The sequence below is a fragment of the Haliotis rufescens genome, unplaced genomic scaffold, assembly GCF_023055435.1.
Source record: "Haliotis rufescens isolate VD_foot unplaced genomic scaffold, xgHalRufe1.0.p SCAF_8, whole genome shotgun sequence".
In the NCBI taxonomy this organism is placed as follows: domain Eukaryota; kingdom Metazoa; phylum Mollusca; class Gastropoda; order Lepetellida; family Haliotidae; genus Haliotis; species Haliotis rufescens.
In genome coordinates this window covers 26031424-26053593 of record NW_025964372.1, presented here as the reverse complement: position 1 = coordinate 26053593, position 22170 = coordinate 26031424, and the positions used below count along the sequence as shown (strand labels likewise).

The window sequence follows — 22170 nt, the reverse complement described above, 5'->3', positions numbered from 1 at the left end:
GCATGTCATCGTATCGTGGATCGATGCTCATGATGTCAATCACTGGACGGGTTACAATAGGTCTTCATCAACCCATGCTTGCCGTTAAAAGCGACTATGCTTGTCGTAAGAGGCGAGTGACTTAAAAAATTGGTTGATGAATGTCATCGTGTCCTATTTTTTGCGTGGATCGATGCTCATGATTGTGTGGTCCAGACTATTATTACAGACCGCCGTCATATAGCTGGAATATTGCTGAGTGTGGCGTTAAACAACAAACTCATACCAAACTGGCAAACATTAGCGAGCCGAATCAAGTCTAGTTCGTAGAAACCGAAACATACCGGAACATCCCGAATGTTAAAATATAATTCAAGGGAGATAACTCTCCGAATTCCGGTAGCAGAAAGAAAGCGAAATGGCGACCAGCCCAGGACAAGGGCTTTCGTTGGCAATAAAGCCACTTTTGTCGGCTTCATACTCATCATTCAACAAAAATGACCTCCCAGATTTGACTAAAGGCATACTTAAAAGGTACACCAAGAAATACGTTTAGTTACAACTTAGCTTTTAGTCATGATCAATTGCGGCAGATGATGAGGCAGATTTGGTGTCAACTTGTTTACACCAACACTTTCAATACACAAGGAAATCAGATGCATTGTCGTTATGCTTCGTTCAATATGTACGCAGTAGGCCTACTAAATTGTAGGACAGCCAATGCTTGCATGTCCAGATTGGAGGCTTATCTGTCTTGTTTAGTCTGTTCGCCGTGTGACGTTGTAAAGTACAAAACGCAGTAGACCAAGTTGCTGTGGAAATAGAGTTATCGGACTAGTTCCAACAGGTAGACGGAATTAATGCTTATGGCGTGCCTAATGACACTGATAAGTATCACGTAGACTGATGTGAACAGCAGGTGAATATTTATTGGAAAATTGAACCATAAAGCATGTGCAAGGAAAGAAATTAGCACTTGTCTGAAGCAATCTGCTCTTGTTCGTGGTGTAAACATGTTCCTGAACATGCTGAAGGTACTGGTCGGGGAATTACTTTTTTTTAGCAGTTTGCTTACCTCCACTATGCACACATGTTATCATTATTGCTACATTATTGTGCTTGTAGAGAACATTTGTTGTTTTCCCTGCTATGTATTGGAAACTAGAGCCTAAGACATTGAACATGTTGAAAGGAATTTAAATGTCAACGTTTTGGAGTATGTGCTTTTATGGATGTCAACTTCTTTATTATGAGGAACACAATGTTTCAGAATTTATGCGTACTGCTTCATCTGGTGAATGAGTAAGGAGTGATGGAGTAAGCATAATAAAGAAGTTGACATCCATAAAAGCATATACTCCGAAACGTTGTGTTCCTCATAATAAAGAAGTTAACATCCATAAAAGCACATTCTCTGAAACGTTGTGTTCCTCGTAATAAAGAAGTTGACATCATAAATTCTCTTCCTTAGAGGCAAAGGCTGAGAAAAAGAATGCCAGTTTGGTAATTTCTCAGTGTCCATAACCCAGGTTCTTTTTGTTGACCGAAGTTCAATTCCATGAATATTCCGATTGTGAGTGCAGTATTCAAAATTAAGTGGGGTCATTGAGGTTTGCTCCTATAATATTTGATTCCTAAATCTTTAACTATTTATAAGATCATAAGCTATGGGTAGCCATTTGTTAAAAAAATATATCAGTTTAAATAAATAAAGGACAAAAATTGCCCTTTAAGTCAATTGTTATTGGCAAAATATTAAATGTTACCAATAAAGATGAAAAAACCCAATATGTACTGAACAACAAAAGCGCGCACAAAGGACACCTAGTACACTAAAGGACAACATTGATAATAAAGATCATTAAACGCTTTAAACACAAACTATATGAACGAAAGTCAATTCTCAAATAAACAAAAAAAAAATATCAAAATGTCCTTCTTTTCCCAGTGACGATGACTAAACACTTGATAGAATTGCAACATGTATATGACGTCACACATTGGGTGCACAAGAAAAGACAAAATACAAATGTGTTGTGCACGTCGCTGTCGTGTTGCTCATTGCCAACATTTATCATATACACAGAGGACCAGGCCGATTAAAATCGGAATGTGGTATAAATTGCAGCACCATCTTGCGTTCTATATTATTAACATTGTCCTTTAACATACTTGGCGTCCTTTGTGCGCCCTGACGTTCTTTAGTATACATTGTTCTTTCTTATGACCTTTATTAGTAACATTTAATGATTTATTAATACCATTTGACTGTGATTGCGTACATTTGTCCTTTATTTCACCTGATATTTTTTTTACCAAGTAGACGCCCTTAATAAACATGATGAGGGCGATAACAAGCTCACACCCCAGACTTTCATTCTGATTTTCGAACATTTCTGTTTTTATTTTATTATATTTTTCATTTATATTCAGTTTTATTATATATTTTCCAAAAGATCATGGTTATCAATATGTGTTTTTGTTTTCAGTGAAAAGGATATCCTGGAACATGATGATGAGTTCGAGCCATTCTACTCCTCCTTTGTGGCCCTGTCCTCTCATTTCATCAGTGCAAGTTCCAGTAACTGTACGTTGACCTCTCTCTCTTCACCCTGCAGGAGACCGCCTCCGTGGTCTAGTGGTAGAGCGTCCGCCCGGAGAGCGGAAGGTCCAGGGTTCGATCCCGGCCGCGTCATACAAAAAGACGTTAAAAGATTGTACTTGTTGTTACCCTGTCTGGCGCTCGGCATTAAGGGGCTAAAACAAGGACTGGTTGGCTCGGAGTCAGTATACTGTGTCTGAGTGGGGTATTCATGTTAAACTGCGGCATGGTATCTCAGTGAGCTAGCACTATAAATCGGCATCAGTCCTGACTAGTACAAGCAGCCACACACACACATACACGTGCATGTACGTCGCTATATAAGTGCAATAATCTTGGACGCGACTTTAAACCTCATTTCACCTCACCTCACCCTGCAGGATGACAGGCCACAGTAGACCTTGTAACATGGCAGTTAAAATAGGGGATTGGTTTCTTACAATGTAATAGGGGTTTGGCTGGTTACAATGCAATGGGGGATTGGTTGGTTACAATGCAATAGGGGATTGGTTGGTTACAATGTAATAGGGAATCAGTTCATTACAATATAATAGGTTGGTTGGTTTGTTGTTTTACGCCACACTCAGCAATATTTCAGCTATATGACGGAGGTCTGTAAATAGTCGAGTCTGGCCCAGACAATCCAGTGATTGATATCATGAGCTTTGATCCACGCAATTAGGATCTATGACATGCATCATGGGTTGCTGAAGATCTATTCTACCCCGAATCTTCACGGGTCCAATATAATAGGGGATTGGTTAGTTACAATATAACAGGGAATTGGTTTGTTACAATAAAATAAGTGAGTTAAAATTTAATAGGGAATCAGTTGGTTAAAGTGTGATATTGGATGGGGTCGTTACAATGTGATAGGGGATTGGTTGGTAAGGGAATTGGTTGGTTACAATATCATAGGGGATTGGTTGGTCACAATACAAAAACTAATAGGTTACAATAAATACTAGTGTTATGCTGACACATTTATGAGTTTGTCCATTAATTCTGTTAGCATTTTTCATTTTATCATGTTATGAGTACAATAATTGAATGAATAGGAAACTAAAGTGCCAACTTTATAAATCTGCATAGTCAGCATAATTGTATAACTGTCATATCTAATGCATTAGCATGATTAGCAACATTAATGTGACGTGTGCAAGGGAAATTATCGTACCTCCGTGTCAGAATGATGAGATCTGATTGGTCCATGTGATCTTGATAAAATACTAAGTATGCTGCCTTGGAGGGAAATAAATTGGGGAATCAATATCTTATACCCACCACGAGCAATTCAGGCTGCCCATGGATTTCTGAGAAGCAGAATAAGTCCCCTATAGCCCGCTTCAAAGCACTCTCCCCCCCCCCCCCCCCCCCGAGTCAATGGAAGTTACGTGACATAGCACAAGTTAACCTCAGCTCAATCGCAAAGCTGTTTTCTATCAATTCTAAATTTGCCGGATGAGTGGGAAAACTGGTGTGCAAGCATGTTGAGTAGAGGAATATTTGTTTAGGTATTGTAGGGATATATCTAGACCTGCTGAGGCCGATATTTGGTCCTAAATCTGCCGGAAATGACAGAAAAGTCCCTTTTTAAAAAATATAAATTTCCCAATTTAGCAGAATAGATAAAAATATGAACATTAAAACAAATCAAATCTTGAACAAAAACATGATTTTCCCCCAATTTTGCATTCGGTGTTTAATCCATGCTATTGGCATGCCGTGAAGTTCCGGGTTAGCATTGGTCTTCAGCACCACCCGTGCTTGTCGTAAGAAGTGACCATCGGGATCCGGTGGTCAGGCTCACTGACTTGGTTGATGAATGTCATCGGATTCCAGTTGCATGGATTGATGTTCATGATGTCAATCACTGGATTGTAAGATCAGCGGATCCTAGACCATAAACTAAGGGTAACTGTACTGAAAATAATGGCACAATACAAGTCTGGCTTTGTAAACTCCAATTATTTTGGCACTGTGACTTCCTCACTTGTGACACAGTTAAGTTTTTCTGGCATTGATAAGAGTTACACTAAGAGTTACACTGAGGTATTCTAGTCTTTGGTGGCAAGTAAATCACTGGAAGTTGGAAGTGTTGGGAGACAAGTATTCATGACTGGGAGGATATATATGTATTGGAAGCATTCTCGCGATTATACTGGGGCGGTCAGGTAGCCTAGTGGTTAAAGCGTTCGCTTGTCAAGCCGAAGACCCGGGTTCAAATCCCGACATGGGTACAATGTGTGAAGCCCATTTCTGTTGTCCCCCGCTGTGATATTGCTGGAATATTGCTAAAAGTGGCGTAAAACCAAACTCACTCACAATTATACTACTCAACTTTTGATAGGGATCATCAGATATTTGAGATTTAAATATACACTTGACAAATGAGAATCATGTTTGTGTATCATGGAAAGATAATGTCCCTTTAAAAGGTGGAGTAGTATAGTCATTTTTAAATCTACACATGGTAAACACATCACTTCACTTATATTTCAGTGACAAAGTCGACCCTTATCCAAATAAAAAAATAACGTATATGACATCATCAACATGATCAAGTTACGAGCGCATTTTCAAATCTCCAGAAATGCTGTCATGATAGAACAATGTTTTATTGTGAAATAAACCACTTCACTTTAATTTCAGTGACCAAGTCGACACTAATCCAGGCCAGCAATGCATGTCGAGTGCTGCTGCGCTTCATGCTGCTGCGTCTACAGAACCACAATGAGAGCTGCACGATATCACAGGTGGGTCTGACTCTCACACTGGATGAGACACAGAAGAGGCAATCAGTCTTGCACCATGACCTGACATTAAAAACTGAGTTTGCGTTTACGGCGTCCCACATACAAAGATACGCACTGAAACCTACATGCATCCCCTTACATGTTTCATTTTGTAAAAAGTTTAATTCACACATAACTTATTGTTATGTTTCGAGGTTCTCTCGCCTCCCAAAATCCATGTGATACACACATAAAAACAGACACTGAAAGATTTCAACCAGACACTCTATTTATGCTCAGAATGGCTTACAATATACCTTTTCAGGCCCACATTTGAACATTTTTCTTGATGGCCAAGCGCCAGGGATGCTTGCAGCTAACTCTTCAAAGGGGACCCCCCTTATTGTGAAGACCAATGCAAACACTTAAAATACATACACAGATCTGACTAAAACAATGACATTTGGACAAAATATTATCTTTTTAATTCTGCCCAACCTTCATGTTCACCAAAACATTTGTGAATACAATATGTTAAAAGCTAAGACTAATCAGACCAACTTGACCGTTATGAATTCAGACTATATTTGAGACCCGTTGAGACGCTGTAAAATGCGACTATGCTTGTCGTAAGGCGACAATTTTTTTATTTCTTGGTTTACGGATGCGCCGCTCTTTCAAAGTCCAAATGTTAAAAAAATATAAAAATGAAAATTACCATTTTTTTTATTACCGCCGATCTTTTCGACAAAAAGTTCAAACAAAAAAAAAGATTTCATTTCCTCTTCGAGCGTAAAGCAAAGGGAAGTCACTCTGATATTTCTTGCTGGGATCCTTCTCTAATACCATCAAAGCTTGTCAACGCAAAGCGCAGTGGTGACCAGTTTAACTAATTCAACACTGTTGGCCGTTCAAAGCCACAAGTCACACCGCACGGTAGACCGTCCAAGCCACGTCAAAATAGTTTATAATTTTATTAACCTACTTGTCATATCATTCATTTATTAAATCTATCACATTTCACAATGTCTGAAATACGTATTCCATTTGATTTTATCATTTTTTTTATCTATAGATTAAAAATATATTCACTTGACACTATTTCCCGCAATGTTATTGAAAATAAAATTCTCGGACACACTTCGACAACGGGTCCTCATCGAACATGTCAAATATCAAAATAAAGACGTTTCACGCGCTGAAACGTCTTTATTTAGAAAGTAATAAAATCATCAAAAATATATCTATAAAAGTTGCCAAACTGACATCTTAGTTATTATTTCCAACTTTTCATGCGATCGCATATCGTAAGTCAAATGACATCTCGGCTTTCGTCGCCTCGATTTCTCGGCTCGGACACGATCTTAATGCCAAAATATATGCATAAGAAATCTTTGTCACAGCTCGAAACCTAGTTCTATGCATCCATAAAGTTCCATATTTTTAATATAGATCGCGATTTCATGCTAAAACGTTCAGAATAACATGATTTAACCCAAACCTTTCGCCAAAATCTGAAAATTATCGTTGCTGTAATTTGATTAGCTGCCTTAGGTCACGTGCTTAAATTTGACCAATCACGGACCTTGTAGCAGATTTTGTCGGTGAAACAATATAAGTTTTTTTAATGTACATACTGACATGGCAGGACGTATGTGTTATTCATACAAAGCTTTGAAAACCGAGGTATTTCCTCATGTTAGTGAGCGGACAGCCACTATCATCGGGAAATGGGTGATGACAGATATTATTTGTAATTCTTTTTAAAATAATGTTCCAACAACGTAAACAAATGAAAATTAAAAAGAAATGGGTAAGTGGATTTTATGAATTCTTATATTTGCCGAAAAAATCGTTAGATTTGCGCTTAATTTGGACGTTATGAATGTTTTAGCTTACATTATTATTTATTTAAAACGAACTTTATTTAGTTGTTCATGAATTATTTGTATAATGAAATACACATAACTTTCATATTTATAAACAATAGGATTAATTAGACCTTTCAAATAGTGTATGGCCAAACATGTAGTAGCAAAGATGTTAATTTCAGCAGATAATTCCTTGATAAATGTTGGTTTCATCTATCACACAACAGTCTCTGGGAACTTGGTGTCACAGCAGTAATCTTCTGGTTGGCTGGTGTTAGAAGAGTTAAACGTTGCCCATGCTGCCAAAATAGCAGTGTCTTTCATGCATTTCCACCCATGACATGAATATCTTTATGTTGCCATTTTTGCACAAGCTGAGTGCCAGGGATATAATAAAATGTTCTTGAAAAATTGAGTTATTTTACTTTTATTACGCCAGGATATTTTTTTTCATACCTACCTAACTTTTTAGGACAAAATTCAGGTAAAAAAAATGTGAGAGGCTTTTTTTTTCTTTTTTTTTTAATTGGCCTGCCTCACTTTTGAAATGAGTTTGAAATCCGTAAACCAAGAAATAAAAAAAGTGTCGCCTAAGAGGCGACTAACAGGATCAGGTGTTGATGTATGTCATCGTATTCCAATTGCGTGGATCGATGTTCATGATATCAATCACTGGATTGTCTAGTCCAGACTCGATTGTTTCTAGACCGCCATCATATAGCTGGAATATTGCTGAATGCAGCGTTAAACAACAAAACAAAACAAAAAATATATTTTATGACCTGACAAAACACACTTCATTGTATATGCTTGAGAAAAGTTTTATTACTTCCATCATATCATCCATTTGCAGAAGTACTTGATGATCTTGATCAAGGGGCTGTGCAATGGAGGAGGATGTCTACCTAAGGCTGATGTGGTGACGTTTGCTTCAATGTTGAAGTCGGCCACTCGACCTCCCCACATCACAGATGGGGAGGACACAGGTTCGTAATGACGAGGGGGTGTAATGAGGGACAGTGAAGTCTGAATGTGAAGCGTCTCTTGACATGACTCACTCGATATATGTTAAAAGATTAATCCCAAGTTTCAAATACTGTAGGAGCAAAGCTCAAGGACACTGAAACTGCCCTTGACATTGAACACTAATGGCTGAAACCACTGATACATCACTATTGTCCGTAAACCCAAAGACCTGTGAAGATTCCGGGGTAGAATAGGTCTTCAGCAACCCACACTTGCCGTAAAAGGCGACCCTGCTTGTCATAAAAGGCGACTGACGGGATCAGGTGGTCAGGCTCGCTGACTTGGTTGATACATGTCATCGATCCCAATTGCGTAGATCGATGCTCATGATGTCAATAACTGGATTGTCTGGTCCAGACTCGATTATTTTACAGACCGCCGACATATAGCTGGAATATTGCTGAGTGCGGCGTTAAACAACAAACCACCCAACCAACCGTAACCCCAAAAGTCTGCTATTCCAAGACTAGTAAGATTCAGGAAGGGCTGGCATCGCTGTAGCAGAATATTTTTGCTGACAGTTACAAATACTTTTTATTTATTCCTAGATTTATTGGATCATGTTAGAGAGGAGATTGCTTAACGTGATTATTGTCCTTTTTATGATTATGTACAATAACTGAATGGATACCTTCCTATGTCTAAAAGAAAAGTGAAATTAGGATTAAAATATACAGCAAAGTTAATGATAAACAGTTTTTGTCCCTGTATCACTGTGTATGACATCAATACTATCAATAGTGCTATATGGTATCAATGTGTGACTATTGATATATAATTTGATATATCTTGAAATGTTTTCCAGAACAAGAAGAGATAAAACCAAAAGAAGTGAAAAGACCACGCCTGGACACGGGAAACAACTTGTTTGACCAGTTGACCTCGGTCTTTGACGAAATGGGCGCCGGCGGTGTACCGAAGACTGGCACCCCAACAGAAACTATGAGCAATGATGGCAACAGCACTGTGATCCATGTTGCCGATTCCACAGAGGAGATGACAGTCCTGTTTGCCAAGAAGAACACAGCTCACTTGCTTCAGCTGAATGGCGCCAATGTCCTGGTGGACTGTTGCTTCCAACTGACCTTTCTTGGAAAATACATCCAGCGATACAAGGATGCTGTTGCCGGGAAAACATTCCTGATGCCGGGGACTTTGTCGGAGGCTCTCACAACAAGAAATAGGTAGGTTGTAGCATCTTTGCTGTCCATATCAACAAGGTTATCGTGTGTTCCTCATAATAAAGAAGTTGACATCCATAAATTCTCTTCCTTATGTGTATCCTAAATGCCTTTCAAAGACCTGTGATCATAATGGTGAATAAATGCTCCCTTCAGCGATAGTTACTGAATGCTCACACGTGGCAAGGTGTGTTTAGATTGGTGCAAATTGATGCACATGTGGTCCCGTAAATTTAGTAAATAAAACCGCCTGTTATTCAAATTTGAAATGATTTTGTACTTGTTGATCAGTATATGACAGGAGCAGATGCTTGTCTCCCAGTGGGGTACCGTATTTTCTTGAGTATAGTGCACACTTTTTTTTCCCAAAAACACAGCTGTATAGAAGGGAGTGCGCATTATACACAAATTATGAGTTTGGAAGTTTTTTCCCCCATGTACATGATGGAAAGACATTACCATGAGCACGAAACACCGGAAATACCATGTCAACAAATCCATACTGAAGTACACAAATTAATCATGTCATTACACTGTCTGGCTATAAAAAGTGTTCTTTGTATATCTGGACTTATGTTTGTAATTTATTTCATTAATTTTATTCAAAATTCCTTTGAATATTGTTTTTATTAATTTCGGCGAAATCGTGTGTGAAGCAATCGGAAGATCGCACAACTCACAGTTATTAACAGCAACCACGGTCGGATTACCGCTATTGACGCCTGAACTTTAGTTGACAGAGAATGGATACATTTATCATAAATGCCATACTTTGACTCTTTTAAAGTCATATTTGTTTTTGTTTGACGATTCTACGTCAACATGTAATTCTCGCAAACACGGTGCATGAGCCTTGACGGTGACTGGTCAGACTGGTTCCATGTAAAAAAAAATATACCCGGCAATAGCGATCAGCTGCTTCGCTTAGGGTTATTATTATTTTAAATATGTTTAGTAAAAGCTGCATCTCAATTAACAATATATTGGAATATATTATTCCTGATAAAAAAAATAGTTTCAGATACAATTTTTGCCGATCCTTGCATAAAAAATTCTGTAAAGTTATATCATTGGGTGTGTCTTGACCGAATCACCGGTCTATTCCAAGAAAACGTGTGTACAGCTGATTGCTTAGTGTACGAGAAAATACACAAGGTAATCTTAATCCCTGGATATAAAACAATGCCCAGCAGAACAATAAATACTATTTCAACGGTAAATAAACATGTCTGGTGATTTTTTTTATCTCAAATTCAGCCGTTTGTTTGCCGGACTTCGCTGAAGGGGTACGGTTAATTTTTTTCTGCGCTTGGAATTTGAATGGGTTTTTTCCAAAATACTAAACCCGCTAGAGGGTACGCACTATACTCAAGAAAATACCGTATTTTGGGACAGAATAGGTCCCTTGTACACCATGCTTGTCTCCCAGTGGGGTATTTTGGGAGAGAATAGGTCCCCTGTACTCCATGCTTGTCTCCCAGTGGGATATTTTGGGACAGAATAGGTCCTAGGACACCATGCTTGTCTCCAAGTGGAGTATTTTGAAACAGAATAGATCCCTTGTACTCCATGCTTGTCTCCCAGTGGGGTATTTTGGGACAGAATAGATCCCCTGTACACCATGCTTGTCTCCCAGTGGGGTATTTTGGGACAGAATAGATCCCCTGTACTCCATGCTTGTCTCCCAGTGGGGTATTTTGGGACTGAATAGATCCCCTGTACTCCATGCTTGTCTCCCAGTGGGGTATTTTGGGACAGAATAGATCTCCTGTACTCCATGCTTGTCTCCCAGTAGGGTATTTTGGGACAGAATAGATCTCCTGTACTCCATGCTTGTCTCCCAGTGGGGTATTTTGGGACAGAATAGATCTCCTGTACTCCATGCTTGTCTTCCAGTAGGGTATTTTGGGACAGAATAGATCTCCTGTACTCCATGCTTGTCTCCCAGTGGAGTATTTTGGGACAGAATAGGTCCCCTGTACTCCATGCTTGTCTTCCAGTGGGGTATTTTGGGACAGAATAGATCTCCTGTACTCCATGCTTGTCTCCCAGTGGAGTATTTTGGGACAGAATAGGTCCCCTGTACTCCATGCTTGTCTTCCAGTGGGGTATTTTGGGACAGAATAGGTCCCTTGTACACAATGCTTGTCTCCCAGTGGGAAGTTCTGGTCTGAAAATGCCCGATACATACTCAGGATATTCACGCAAAGTAGGTCCCAGTAATACATTATTGACCTGGGCTCTACTTGGAAGAATGCATAATCCAAAGTACCACCTGATTGTCTCCCCTTGGCAGAATGGTTAAGATGGTCAATAGTCTTTGAACTTAAGAAGGGCATTCAAGATGTCCTTATCGTCCTCGTGTTATAAAATGAAATATTTAAGGTGACATTTATCAATATTAACCTACCATTACAACTCCTGATTATTTGCTGGTTAAGAGATCACCCCAAAATTCTTTTCTAATTTTTGCAGCTATCAGGCGCTGCTGAGTGATATTTCCATCGTGTGGCGTGCCTTCTCCCTCCCAGCCCTGGAGCCTCTGACCCCAAAACGGCTGGAGAAAATTGTCACAGCAACCCTGAGCTGCCTGTATGCATCAGTGACGGTTGCCATGGCGAACACTATAGTGAACATGGTGAAGCCGACTGCTGCAAACCAGCCATCAGCATCCAAGGATGAGGAAATCGAAGGATATGGAACAAGTATTGTACAGAAAACAGTGAGTCAGGCTTTATTAACAAAGTGCGTCCTTGTCAGAATGGGGTGGGCTAGTGGTTAAAGCATTCGCTTGTCATGCTGAAGACCCGGGTTCGATTCCCGACATGGGTACAATAAGTGAAGCCCATTTCTGGTGTCCCCCGCCGTGAAATTGCTGGAATATCCATACTCACTCCCTTGTCAGAATATCGAGGCAGAGTAGGGCTTCTGGCTCTTGTTAAATCATAAGAACTTTGTAATGAGGATACTATGGTTACACCTTGTAACCATGGCAACCTGACTAAATGATTCTCAGAGTATTCCAATCACTATGTAACCATGGCAACCTGACTGGATGTTTGTCAGTGTATCCCAATGGGGTGAACTGTTGCTTAGGTTTATTTACATTGGGCGAGTGAGTCACAATTTCAGCATCCCATGTTTGCCATAAAAGGCGACTATGCTTGTAAGAGGCGACTAATGGGATCGGGGGGTCAGGCTCGGTGACATGGTTGATGCATGTCATCGAATCCCAATCACTGTATTGTCTGTTCCAGACTCGATTATTTTCAGACCGCCGTCATATAGTCTGAATATTGCTGAGTGTAGCGTTAAACAACAAACCAAACCAAACCAAAATTTCCAGTCACATCTTGACTATCTTACTTACCATCCTTTGAGGCAGCTGTGATATTGCTGACTGCGGCAGTAACAACTTTCACTCAGACTGGATGAAGGTGCTTGTTTTTATGTGCACAGTTGCCTCCCTTGACAGCCAGGATCTGCTGATTCTGATGCTTGGTTTGTCAGCACCATATCCATGCTGATCTGCATCACTTCAGGGTTTCTTCCCACATTGACCACTTCTGTGATCTAGTGGATGGAGCACACATTAAGGTCACACAATCACCTGATCTTATTTGTCAGCTCTTACGACAAGCATTGGGTTTAAGGACCTATTGATCACCTCCGTGGCATCATGGATAGAGCATCTGCCCGGAGCAAAATGTCTGTGGCCTGATCCCAAGGCCACATCATGCCACGACGACATTAAAAGATTGTACTTATTGTTACCCTGCCTGGTGCTTGGCATTAAGGGGAGAAAACAAGGGCTCTTTGGTTCGTGGTCAGTGTGCTGTGTCTCAGTGGGATATCAGTGTGGACTAGTACTGGCATGATGAAATCGGCATATGTCTGGACTAGTACAAACTGCCTCATACAAGCATGCATATGTGTCGCTAGATAAGTGCAATAATCTTGAATGCGACGTTAAACCCCATTTACTCTCACTTGACTTTCTTCCCACATTAATATACCGTATTCGACGTAATAAGTGCCTCGCTCTAATAAGCGCCCACAGTGATATTTTCTAATATATTGGCTAGTGAACAATCCCAATTAGCAACCCTTCTGATTGATCAATGTACACAAGACTTATTTATTCGTGTATAATACACACTTGTGTGTTATATGCACCCTTAATTATGGTCAATTAAATTCTGGAAAAATATATCTGTGGTATATTAACATTTCAGGCTGTCAGCATAAACCACGAAATTTACGATTTTTCCACCAAAATAATTTCTAATTTTGAGAGCGCCCCGGGTACTTATTATGTAGAATGCGGTAACAGGTAAATGGACTAAATGGACAAGGTGGTGATTCTCAGTGACTTGGTAGGGGCCTTGTGGTTACCATGGTTACAGCGTTCGCTCGTAACGCTTAATTCACGGGTTCAATTCCTGACATGGGTACAATGTGTGAAGCCCATTTCTTGTGTCCCCCACCATGATATTGCTGGAATATTGCTAAAAGCAGCATAAAACCAAACTCACTCACTCACTCAGTGACTTGGTAGATTGTGTGTCAGTGTGTCCCATTGTTTGGGACATTGCTCACAATATGGATCGCAGGTTTCTTTGATCCACTCCTGATGACTCACAGATGTAGATTGTAGATTGAATATTCCTGACTCTCTGTTTCTTGTGTGCCACCATACATATGTTTAATGTTTTGAATTTGTTATTTCAGCTTGAAATATTCAACACAGTGTCCACAGCTGTGAGGAACTCGACCAGAGCAGGCGGAAGTGTATGTATATTGTCACTGATCTTTTCTTCAACAGGATCATTAAGAAGATCTTTATAAGAATCTTTTCTTGATTGAGTAGTCAAAACAATTTACCAAATTGCACTTGGATGCCGAGGCAAAACTCTTTATTAATTTGCTTAGAGATTCTGTTAAATGTAACATAATAAAAAGTGGGAATAAAATTAAATTTGATTCAAATTTCAATTGAAATACCTAGGTTTTACAATTGACGTTTTATAAACTGGCCTCTTGATATGAACACAATATGCATTTTTGATTGGTTAAAGGTCACAATTTTTTGGCATGAAAATGCCATGATCTGAATCGAACCTGCAACCTCACATATCGTGTTAAGTTTTGTAACCCACTGTTTTCCCAATGAGCCACCAGGAAAGGTGATGAAAACTTATTCAGTTTTCCATGTCATGACTCCAGCTGGTCCATGCTGCATGTGTTTTTTCTCTCGCACACTTTGATTGAATTCCTTTTATACCACGACACGCTGTATTATTTCACTATAAGGTATCTTGATGTTTTCTTATTTTTTCTGGTATTTCTTGCATTTAGACGGTACATAAGTTGGATAAGACAAGCATCTGAAGTTTTGGTTGAAAATGTAAAACTGCGAGCGAGAGAATTGCCCGAGTGCCATAGACCAGAGGGATTTTACGGAGGCGTGTTTTTTCTATGCATATAGCTGGAATATTAAACAACAAGCAAAATAAAGTGTTAAACTCACTTATTCACTCCAGGTTGCCCAGAATCTGAACCTGCTGGCTGCCTGGGTGCTGCTGAAGGGCCTTCAGGGCATCCTGGGGCTGACTCCTGCCATGATCCTGGAGAGGAAGGATGCAGGGAAGAACAAGTCCGGGGAGACAGGACAGAAGGGAAAGGAATCGAGCTCTCCCTCAAGCAGGCCCAGCTCTGGGAGAAGGTATGTCTTGACTGTGAGGCCTTATTGTAATGAGGACAGATTGGGTCCACAGAACCCCTTGCTCTACTATTGAGAATTGTAACCTCAGTGTGTAACCTTGTAACATCAGTTTGTAACCTGAATGATTGTAACATCAGTTTGTAACCTGAATGATTGTCATTTCGCCTGTAGAACAGGGGGTGCAATGGGGTAGCCTAGTGGTTAAAGTGTTCGCTCTTCACACCAAAGGCCCAGGTTTGATTCCCAACATGGGTACGATATGTAGCCAATTTCTGGTGTCCCCCGCCATGACATCTCTGGAATATTGCTAAATGCAGCATGAAACCCCTCTTCCCGAGGCAAGAGAGTTAACTAGTCCAGGTTCTTGTCTCGGGAAGATGCATGAAACCATTCTCATGGTACAACTAGGTAGATGCATGCCACTGTTGGAAACTATACACAACACTCATCATGCTCATGAGGCCTTGTCATAACCCTGATGTTTAATGTGTAGGATGTAAGGATTCTTACATTCAAATGCCAATGCATTGATCATAAAGATTCCAATGAGGCTCCTGAATGTAATAAGACTTGCTCATGCAATCCAACATTGCCGTGATTGTTCAGACGCATTGTCGACTGCCTCCGTGGTCTAGTGGTAGAGTGTCCGCTCGTTCGATCCCCGGCCGCGTCATACCAAAAGGCGTTAAAAGATGGTACTTGTTGTTACCCTGTCTGGCGCTCGGCATTAATGGGCTAAAACAAGGACTGGTCGGCTAGGAGTCAGTATACTGTGTCTGAGTGGGGTATTCATGTTAAAATGTGGCATGGTATCTCAGTGGGCTAGCACTATACATCAGCATCTGTCCTCACTAGTACAAGCAGCCACACACACACGTGCATGCACGTCGCTATAGAAGTGCAATAATCTTGGACGCGACGTTAAACCCCATTTCACCTCACCTTTCACCTCACCTCACAAAAATTATCAAACTTTGCTCACTGATTCAGTGTTACAGCCCTTGTTTCAGCTCTTTCCAAGGATTTGGAGCACTGTCGGTGGCTCTGGGCTCTAATGCTGTCCAGCTGCTTACAACTCTGTTTGAAGACCTGCAGATAGAAGGATCTCTTGGTGACCTGAAGGTAGGTTCAGTGTAATCTTAACAATTGACTTCAATATTTTTTTAGGTATAAATATAAAATTAATTTAAAACACAAATATAATATTGTCAAATTCTTATAAATATATGAGTTCACAATAATAACTTCACAGATCGGTTGTTTACATTAACAGAAAGAACTAAAGACAATAAGTGATATCACAATAATGCAGTGAACACAAGGGCTGCCTAATATATTATCATCAAAGGCCGGTCGGGTAGCCTAGTGGTTAAAGCGTTCGCTCGAGTTTAAAATCCTTTTTTTTCAAAATGGCTGCCAAAATGGATTTGGTACATGTGTATATAGTAGTAGGGTTTAAGACAAGTGTACTGTCTTTTGTGATAATTAATATTTTGACCTTTCCACTTTGACCATGCTACTAAATTCTTTCAAAATGGCTTTCCTCAACATAAAAACTGTCAGCATCATCATCTCAGAAACCAAGGAACTGATGAAGCAGAAATACGATCTCATGATAAACCTTATATATGATGAGACTTTTGTCATTTCAGTTTAGGCATTTTTGCTAATATTTAATGTAAGTTTTGAGTCGAAATATCAGATACCTATGTGAATCCCTGGCAATGCACCGAGCCACTCATGACTGTCTCTCTGTCCCCAGACTGTTCCTTCTGAAGTGAAGCCTGGTATGGATGTGACCATCCTGACATCAGCGTCCGCCTGGAAGAGGGTCAAGAAACTGGTTGCCCGGGTCAACCTGACCGACCTCCTGCTTAGCCTCGTCCTTGTCACTTTCAAGAAGGTAAAACTGAAAGGTCTTCCCACTCCTGACTGTCAGGTTGGTCCACCAAACTCCCTCCCTCCCAACCCATGGGTGTGACAATGCACCCTCAAACCCCCTCCCAGGTCAGTCATCTGGGATGCTGGTCTTTAAAGGGGACTCTCCCCTTCCCATGGATGTGACAATGAACCCTCAAACTCCCTCCCAGGTCAGTCATCTGGGATGTTGGTCTTTAAAGGGGACTCTCCCCTTCCCATGGATGTGACAATGAACCCTCAAACTCCCTCCCAGGTCAGTCATCTGGGATGTTGGTCTTTAAAGGGGACTCTCCCCTTCCCATGGATGTGACAATGAACCCTCAAACTCCCTCCCAGGTCAGTCAGCTGGGGCGCTGGTCTTTAAAGGGGACTCTCCCCTCCCCATGGGTGTGTCAATGAACTCTCAACCCCTTTCCGAAGCAAGTCGGTCAGCTTGGATGCTGGTCTGTAAGGAGGACTCTTCCCTTCCCATGGGTGTGACAATGCACCCTCAAACCCCATCCCAGGTCAGTCAGCTGGGGCGCTGGTCTGTAATGGGGACTCTCCCCTTCCCATGGGTGTGACAATGAACCCTCAAACTCCCTCCCAGGTCAGTCATCTGGGATGCTGGTCTTTAAAGGGGACTCTCCGCTTCCCATGGATGTGACAATGCACCCTCAAACTCCCTCCCAGGTCAGTCATCTGGGATGTTGGTCTTTAAAGGGGACTCTCCCCTTCCCATGGATGTGACAATGAACCCTCAAACTCCCTCCCAGGTCAGTCAGCTGGGGCGCTGGTCTTTAAAGGGGACTCTCCCCTCCCCATGGGTGTGACAATGAACTCTCAACCCCTTTCCGAAGCAAGTCGGTCAGCTTGGATGCTGGTCTGTAAGGAGGACTCTTCCCTTCCCATGGGTGTGACAATGCACCCTCAAACCCCATCCCAGGTCAGTCAGCTGGGGCGCTGGTCTGTAATGGGGACTCTCCCCTTCCCATGGGTGTGACAATGAACCCTCAAACTCCCTCCCAGGTCAGTCATCTGGGATGCTGGTCTTTAAAGGGGACTCTCCGCTTCCCATGGATGTGACAATGCACCCTCAAACTCCCTCCCAGGTCAGTCATCTGGGATGCTGGTCTGTGAGGGGGACTCTCCCCTTCCCATGGGTGTGGCAATAAACCCTCAAACCCCCTCCCAGATCAGTCAGGTGGGGTGCTGGTCTGTCAGGGGGACTCTCCCCTCCCCATGGGTGTGTCAATGAATTCTCAACCCCCTTCCGAAGCAAGTCGGTCAGCTTGGATGCTGGTCTGTAAGGAGGACTCTTCCCTTCCCATGGGTGTGACAATGCACCCTCAAACCCCCTCCCATGTCAGTCAGCTGGGGCGCTGGTCTGTAATGGGGACTCTCCCCTTCCCATGAATGTGACAATGAACCCTCAAACTCCCTCCCAGGTCAGTCATCTGGGATGCTGGTCTTTAAAGGGGACTCTCCGCTTCCCATGGATGTGACAATGCACCCTCAAACCCCCTCCCAGGTCAGTCAGCTGGGGCGCTGGTCTGTAATGGGGACTCTCCCCTTCCCATGGATGTGACAATGCACCCTCAAACTCCCTCCCAGGTCAGTCATCTGGGATGCTGGTGTGTAAGGGGGACTCTCCCCTTCCCATGGGTGTGGCAATAAACCCTCAAACCCCCTCCCAGATCAGTCAGGTGGGGTGCTGGTCTGTCAGGGGGACTCTCCCCTTCCCTCAAACCCCTCCCCTACATGTCATCTAGGGTGCCGTCTTTCTCTTAGGTGTTACCTGTCTTTGATTGCAGCCACCCCATGAAGCTGGTGAATTTCACCACTTGATACACTTGCATGGAGCTTCAGTGTAAGAATTGGCTCCCAGCAACCCATGCTTATTCTATGGGGTCAAGCGTTCAGGCGCCATTGAATCCATGTCCTTGTGTTGATTGGTTGGCATGGTTAGAGTTTGCTCATAATAACAATCACTAACTGGATTATTTACTTTCAAGGATTGGTTATTTGCAGAATGCAACATGGATGATTGTCATTTTACCTTTACAACCGAATAATTGCCAAATGTCCAAACTTATGCTTGGAAGTCCATGGTCTTGTCATAACCCCAATGTTTAATGTTTCAAATTAGGCATTCCTTCTAAATACTATGGTAGCAAACATAAGGAATCTGATGAGGCCTTATAATTAAATAACACTTGTGGCACATGTGTGACATTAAATAACAGACAAACAACTCCCATGTGTCCTGTAACTGCTTGCTGTAGGCTGCCATGCTGAAGAGACTCAAGCAGGGATCGGAGAGCTCGGAGACCAGCAGCAGCAGCACCTCCGACTCCAACACCTTCTACGAGGACGACTTCAGCAGCTCCGAGGACAGCAGCGAGGAGGAAGGTAGGCTGTGACAACTCAAACCATTTGTCTGCATCCCGCTTCATGGAGTGGTTTTTAAGGCGCCGCGATTCGCTGTGCAGAGTTGCGTCCCTTGGGCATGCCAGAAACCTATGATTGTGGGTTCGAAGCAACGTTAAACCCAACTCACTCACACTCAGATTTCTTTATAGCACACAATCTAACAAGTATTGAATGAACAAGAATATTTATCTAGGATTTTAAACTAACTTGACATGGCAGGCAAATTAAAAAAGAATATGTGGATTTTTTTGCAAAGTTCATGGATATTTTAACATTGGAATCAGTTCAACGTTGTAAGCATTACAATCTAAGCATTAAAGCCCCTTCCTCTTATTGGTCAGAGAAATACTAATCATGTCCACCATGTCTCAAAAGCCATAATATTAAAACTATATAACATGAATTTTTTGAATTTTTTGAATTTGAGAATATTTACTGACATTTGAAAATTAGACTCTGAGCAGGTCTAGATAGAACCATGTATAACCATTCCTGATAGATTTGATGTTTGCTACTGTTATCAGAATACCTGTATAACGAGATAGAAATGTCACTCACTACTTTTGTTTGTCTGATCCGTTATTTAGGGGCCACCATATTAAGTTTGCTGACCTCAGCCTTACACAACGCAACTGACTTTATCAAATTCTTGACAATATTGATTGGAATCAATTTTCAGATGAGGATTCGGAGCCCATTCTTGGCCACTGGTTTGAAGAGACCCTGTCCCCAGAGGAGCCCTCTGATGCCACGCCCCCTCCACCCCTCCCACCACGAGTTGACGGTGGGGGTGAAAACAAGAGGAGCAGGCATCCCAGCAATGGCGACAAACCGAACTTTGTACCAGACAAACGAGAACCAGATGGGGTGGGTACATCCGACTTTGAAGAAAATTAATGTTGTCAATGTAATTAACGCTAGATATGCGTTCACCCTCCTACAATCTTATTCTTGCCTCCATGCTTATCTGGATAACTTTGAGTCCAGTGCTGAATCCTACATTTAACTTGTACTTGAGAGATATCAGTCCTCACAAACTTGTTAAAGGGATATTGTGAAATACTTAATAACCAGTCTGATGTTCAATGATGAAGGAGACCCGTGAAGATCCGGGGTAGAATAGGTCTTCAGCAACCCATACTTGTAGTAAAAGTCGACTATGCTTGTCATAAGAGGCGACTAACGGGATAGGGTGGTCAGGCTCGCTGACTTGGTTGAAACATGTCATCAATACCATTTGCGTGGATCGATACTCATGATATCAATCACTGGACTGTCTGGTTCAGACTCGATTATTTACAGACCGCCACCATATATCTTGAATATTGCTGACTGCATCTTAAAACAACAAACCAACCAACCAACCCTATGAAGGATGTTCTTATTAATATTAACTCATGTATTATTAGTGTTCCATTAACAGATCCCTTTAGCTTTTGATACTTCTTTGGTCCCCAGCAAACTGTGCTTGTTATAAGAGGTGACCAGATAGATCAGGTAGTCAGGTTCAGCGACTTGGTTACGTATCTTTGTACCCAGATGGCATGGATCGTTGCTCATTATATCTATTGGTAGATTGTCTGGTCGAACAGTACGAACTCATGGTGTATTTATATTACCATTTCTTTGCAGTTTGTGTCCATGGCAACAAGTGTCCTGAGCTTTCTGAATGTGTTCATGGTGAACTCTCCTGATGCTGAGATCAAGAAGCTCATCAGGTAGGCAGCCTGTGCACGGGACCAACTCTTTTCGCCATAACCATAAGTGTCAGATTCTTCATAGATAGATAAGGAAATGAACATGCATGATTAATACCTGTGAGAAACAACCTCTGTGGTGTAGGGGTTAGACCGTCAATGGTTCAATCCCCTGGCTGTTTCATACCAAAATAGGAGGGCACGGGTGGCCCAGTCATCTAAGGGTCCCGTTTCACAAAGTGATCGGGGGCATGGGTCACTGTGCAGAGTTGTGTCCCTGAGGCACGCCAGAAACCTATGATTGTGAGTTCGAATACCGATTCGCCCCGATTATGTTTCTATGTTTGTCAGCACCATACCCATGCTCGTGGTTCGAGCTTTCCTTCCACATTAAGCTGACACACCGCGATATAACTGGAATACTGTTAAAAGCGGCCTTAATCCCAACTCACTCACTCACTCACTCATACCAAACTATGTTAAAATATAGTTACCTGCCTGATTTTCAGCATAAAAGGGTTAAAACAAGGACTGATGGGAGTCAATAGACTGCATCTGAGTGAGGTGTCCATGTTAAGCCTGAAACACTGGTCAAATAAACTCACTAGCTTAATCACTGGTGATGTTGACATCAGCATTGATTATTTCATTCAATCATTGGTAGAGAACATACAACTGATTGGCAATGAGCATAACCGATGTAAAGTTAACATTTGATCAGACTCAGTATCAGAAACTTTCATGCTAGACACATACACTTGAAGACAATATATGAGGAATAAGTGACACCAGGTAGCACATATATGTAAAGGATATTCTTTCTTGCTCAAAGAGGGGCACTGGGTAGCCTAGTGGTTAAAGCGTTCGCTCATCATGCTGAAGACCCGGGTTCGATTCCCGACATGGGTACAATGTGTGAAGCCCATTTCTGGCGACCCCTGCCATGATATTGCTGGAATATTGTTAAAAGTGGCGTAAAACCATTCACACTCACTCACTCACTCACTCAATCACTCAATCAC

At 41.6% G+C, this 22170-nt stretch overlaps 1 protein-coding gene across 1 annotated transcript in view; it reads left to right on the top strand.

Moving 5' to 3' along the window:
* The first annotated feature begins 375 nt into the window (after positions 1 to 375).
* Positions 376 to 22170, top strand: part of LOC124118239 (E3 ubiquitin-protein ligase UBR4-like) — a 162616-nt gene continuing 140821 nt past the window's right edge. The window contains exons 1-13 of the mRNA XM_048389192.1: positions 376 to 513; positions 2469 to 2566; positions 5234 to 5337; positions 8041 to 8173; positions 9019 to 9397; positions 11870 to 12116; positions 14126 to 14185; positions 14938 to 15119; positions 16130 to 16241; positions 16882 to 17022; positions 19304 to 19430; positions 20131 to 20318; positions 21084 to 21169. Coding sequence (XP_048245149.1) covers positions 398 to 513; positions 2469 to 2566; positions 5234 to 5337; positions 8041 to 8173; positions 9019 to 9397; positions 11870 to 12116; positions 14126 to 14185; positions 14938 to 15119; positions 16130 to 16241; positions 16882 to 17022; positions 19304 to 19430; positions 20131 to 20318; positions 21084 to 21169 — 1973 coding nt within the window. The 5' untranslated portion in view covers positions 376 to 397. The remainder of the gene's footprint in view (positions 514 to 2468; positions 2567 to 5233; positions 5338 to 8040; positions 8174 to 9018; positions 9398 to 11869; positions 12117 to 14125; positions 14186 to 14937; positions 15120 to 16129; positions 16242 to 16881; positions 17023 to 19303; positions 19431 to 20130; positions 20319 to 21083; positions 21170 to 22170) is intronic.